The 3,671-nt window shown below is 55.8% G+C and overlaps 1 protein-coding gene across 1 annotated transcript; it reads right to left on the bottom strand.

Annotated features, from left to right (window-relative positions):
• Positions 1-512: 512 nt before the first annotated feature.
• On the bottom strand, positions 513-3,245 carry NEUROG2 (neurogenin 2). Its single transcript, XM_002717014.6, has 2 exons — positions 2,875-3,245; positions 513-2,531 (listed from the first exon to the last, which is right to left on the bottom strand). The coding sequence occupies exon 2, from the start codon at positions 2,528-2,530 to the stop codon at positions 1,706-1,708; it is 825 nt and encodes a 274-aa protein (XP_002717060.1). The 5' UTR covers position 2,531; positions 2,875-3,245; the 3' UTR covers positions 513-1,705.
• Between the last annotated feature and the right edge of the window lie 426 nt (positions 3,246-3,671).

The following is a 3,671-nucleotide window of genomic DNA, read 5'->3' as shown; positions in this document are numbered from 1 at the left end:
ATGGAGAAACAGCGCCACTACAGATTTTGAAACTGCTAGCACATTCTGAATATTTTCTTTTATTGAGGAGTTTGCTTTTCAAATGAGCTAGCTTTTTAAAATATTACTACAAATTCAGTTTCCAATAATGAATTTACAAACAGTTGTGTCACAAATATTGTTATAGCTTGAAGCTCTTAGAGACCACTGTTTAGTTCCTTTAATTTACAGATAGTAAATGAAGCCAAAAGTAGTTAAGTGAGAGAACCAAATTTCTACACAAGAAACTTCAACTTTACTACTTTTTAAAAATCAAGGTTTTCTGAACTTTAGAGCTTGTCATGACTTAATTGGCATTGTAATTCTTCTGCCCCCCCCCTTTTGCTCAGCTTGTCTGCTTAGAAACTGATTTCTTTAAAACGGAGTGCGTGTTTTTATTGAGAGTTATTTCAGTGCTAGTGGCTTGAATCTTATTCCTTAGTGAAATTATATACACAAACAGTCCCCCAAAATACAAGGACTCTATTTGACACTGGGATCATTTCAGAAAAACATAACTCCTCCTGCATCTAATAACTACAGAAACAAGAGATTAGAATACAATACCCAACACTTATGAAAATTAGATACTTTATTTATAGTTTAATCACAAGAACAATTTTCTTGTTCTGCAAGATGTAAATACATACTAGAATAAACTCTGTAGAATATACAAAAAATACATACTTTTCCCATGAAAATTTTCTTTATAATAAATAGAAAGGAACACGTGTGTGGCTGATCCAGATAATACTCCGTGTCTGCTTAGGTTTTCAGACTGTTGATTTATTTTTAATCTCTTAAAAGAATGGGGGAGTTCCTTCTCCCTAAAAGGTCGAGATAAATAATGCATGAAGCAATCCTCCCTCCTGATTTTTCCCTTTTTCTCCACATTTCTCCTTTTGATAGAGAGTTCAGCCTAAATTTCCACGCTTGTATTCAATCATTACAAAGCCTACAAATTATACAATGACTTCTAACCTGGCCCTCTAACAAAACGAGCTTCCCCCCCTTATAAATCATAAGAGACAGATGGCAAAATGGTGAAGAGAAAGGAGAGAGAAAGACGGGACAATAGGCATTGTGACGAATATGGGAAGCAGAACAAAGTGCACATCAGAGAGGGAAAGTTTGGTTTGACAGGTGAAATTCCCACAGCCTGCAGACAGCAATGGGAAGAAAGCAGATGCCAGCCATTGCAAATCTGTGGATAATATTATTACCGGTGAAATCATTCAGATGCTAAGATACGTTTCTTTCTACTCGACATTAACATCTCTATGTGGAAGCAAAGGTGAAGAGAGCACAAGAACCAGTTGCCTTCCCCCTGGGAGCTTCACACGCACAGAGCCCAGTCCTCTGCGGCGGCGTGGCTGAGAACCGGGAGCGGCGTCCGCCCGCCGCGCGCTAGGCAGGTGCGCCAGCACCTCTCTGCACAGCGCATTTTCAATCTCAACAGGCGCCAACCCCAGACCCCCATCCTCTGACGGCAAAGCTCCCTCGGCCCTTCACTAAACCGGAGCCCGTCAGAAGGAAGGAGATCCATAACCAAGGATCGCAACCTCTAGGCGAGGTGGGGGTGGCTTCCAGGGCGTGGAGCCCGCACGCAGGGGAGGTGGGGAGGAGGACTTGGTGGGGGACAAGCAACGCGAGCCCGTAAGGCCCGGCGCGGGTAGAGATGGCAGCTCTAGATACAATCCCTGGCCATGGGGAGGTGAGGCGCATAGCGGTGCTTGTCGGGAGGTGGGGGCTGCCAGTAGTCCATGTCTGACCCGGCCGGGCTGGCGGGCGATAAAGTGCAGCTGTAGGGGGAAGTGGAGCTGGAGGAGGCGGCGGAGGACGGCGCGGGGCTGTTGGTGCAACTCCACGTGGAGGCGGGCGACGGGCTGTCGGGGCCGCAGCTCAGCGCGGCGCTAGCGCCTCCCGGGCTCAGCAGCACAGCCTCGGAGAAGAGCGCCCCCGGCAGGCCGCCGCCGCCGCCACCGCCTCCGCAGTGATCGGCCAGGCGCAAGGTCTCGGTGAGCGCCCAGATGTAGTTGTGAGCGAAGCGCAAGGTCTCGATCTTGGTTAGCTTGGCGTCCTCGGGGAACGTGGGGAGCACCTCGCGCAGCGCGTCCAGCGCGGCATTGAGGTTGTGCATGCGGTTGCGCTCGCGGTTGTTGGCCTTCAGTCTGCGTGTCTTCTTGATGCGCTGCACCGTCTCGGCAGTTTTGGCGCCGCGGGAGACAGCCCGCGCCCGGGAGGGACGCCGCTTGCATTCGTGTACCAGCCCAAGCAGCCGCGCGGGCCGGCAGCCCCCTGCACCCGCCGCCGAGCCGCCCCGCGCCCCCTGTCCCGCCTCGGCCCCACGCGGCCGACGCGCCCCTCCCGCCGCGCCCAGCTCCTCCTCTTCTTCCTCATCTGCGCTGGACGACAGCGGGGTCAGGGCAGCCGAAGCAGGAGACGCCGAGCCGAGCAGCACCAGCACGTCCTCCTCCTCCTTAAACTCCAAGGCCTCGGTTTTGACGAACATGCTGCAGGAGAGATGAGGCGGGGAGGAAGAGGCAAATGAGATGTAAATACAGAAGTGGAGTTACGTTCTCCGTGCCACAGGGCGTGCCCCCGCGCGCACCCGCAAAGTCCGGCTCCGCAGGCACCGTAGCAGGGGAGCTGTAGGAGGGGACCCGGCAAGTGCTCTACAAGGTCAGGAGCTCCCCCAGGATCACGCAAGCCGCGGGCGGCGCTGACGGCTGAGCTCCAGCCCTGGGCGAGGGACCGCTGCCCTCGGCGCCTGGGCGCCGCCAGCGCGTGCGGGCGTGGTCCGACTGCGTGCGGGGAGCAGCCTGCCAAGCTGGGAGCCCCGGCGTGCGTACTTACTTCGTCGGACTCAGAATGCGCCTCCGCGTAAAGGTGACTTTGGCGCAGCCGGGAGCGCGGCGCGGCGTCCTTCGACCCCTCCTGAAAGCAGCCGGCTTAGCGCTACGGCGGTGCGGCTGGCTCCGCGGGGGACCTCTCGGACCTGCGACTTTGCCAAGAGCCCGGCGGCGGCGGCGGCCCGCCCGAGTCTCGTGTGTTGTGGTGGCGGTGCGTGTCTGTCTGTCAGTCAGTCCTTGGCCGTGCGGCTCCTGGCACGCGACTCCCAGGCACTCCAGTTAAAGCGAAGCTGCTTGTGGTTCAGTGGCTGCGTGTCTGGCACACGACTCTCCTTAAAACCCCTTATATACCACCAGGAAAACAATCAGATCTGCCCCCGGGCCCCCACCACACACACACCCCCGCCGCCGCCCCCTCGCCCCCCTGCCCCGGCCCCCCTTCTGTCCCGCTTTCTCCCTCCCTGGGCTTATTCTTTTCATTGCATTATCATCATTCATTTCTTTCTCTTTCTTCACCGCCTCCCCCCCCTTCCCTGGCCCGGCCATCCATCCTCCTCCTCCTACCCCCGCCTCCCGGTCCCCCCTTTATCTAATCAGCATAAAATGGTTCTAAAGCTCCTGTTGGAGCGCCAGGCTGCGGCCCGAGCTGCCGAAGCCGTGGCGGCGGCCGCGGCTCAAGCTGCGGCTGTTGTCGCCGCCGCTGTCCATTGTGATTGGTGGCTCGCGCTCGGCTGGAGCGTGCCGCTAATTTATTAATGAATGGAGGTCGCGAGGCGCAGCTGGCCAATCAGGGCGCCCCGG

The sequence above is a fragment of the Oryctolagus cuniculus genome, chromosome 8, assembly GCF_051225735.1.
Source record: "Oryctolagus cuniculus isolate XC-2025 breed Fujian yellow rabbit chromosome 8, ASM5122573v1, whole genome shotgun sequence".
Lineage (NCBI taxonomy): Eukaryota > Metazoa > Chordata > Mammalia > Lagomorpha > Leporidae > Oryctolagus > Oryctolagus cuniculus.
Note: the sequence above shows the minus strand (reverse complement) of the source record. Positions and strands in the feature narration are given on the sequence as shown.

Excerpts from the sequence above, each read along its gene's own strand:
- NEUROG2 (XM_002717014.6), bottom strand. The coding sequence starts at position 2,530 with ATGTTCGTCAAAACCGAGGCCTTGGAGTTTAAGGAGGAGGAGGACGTG.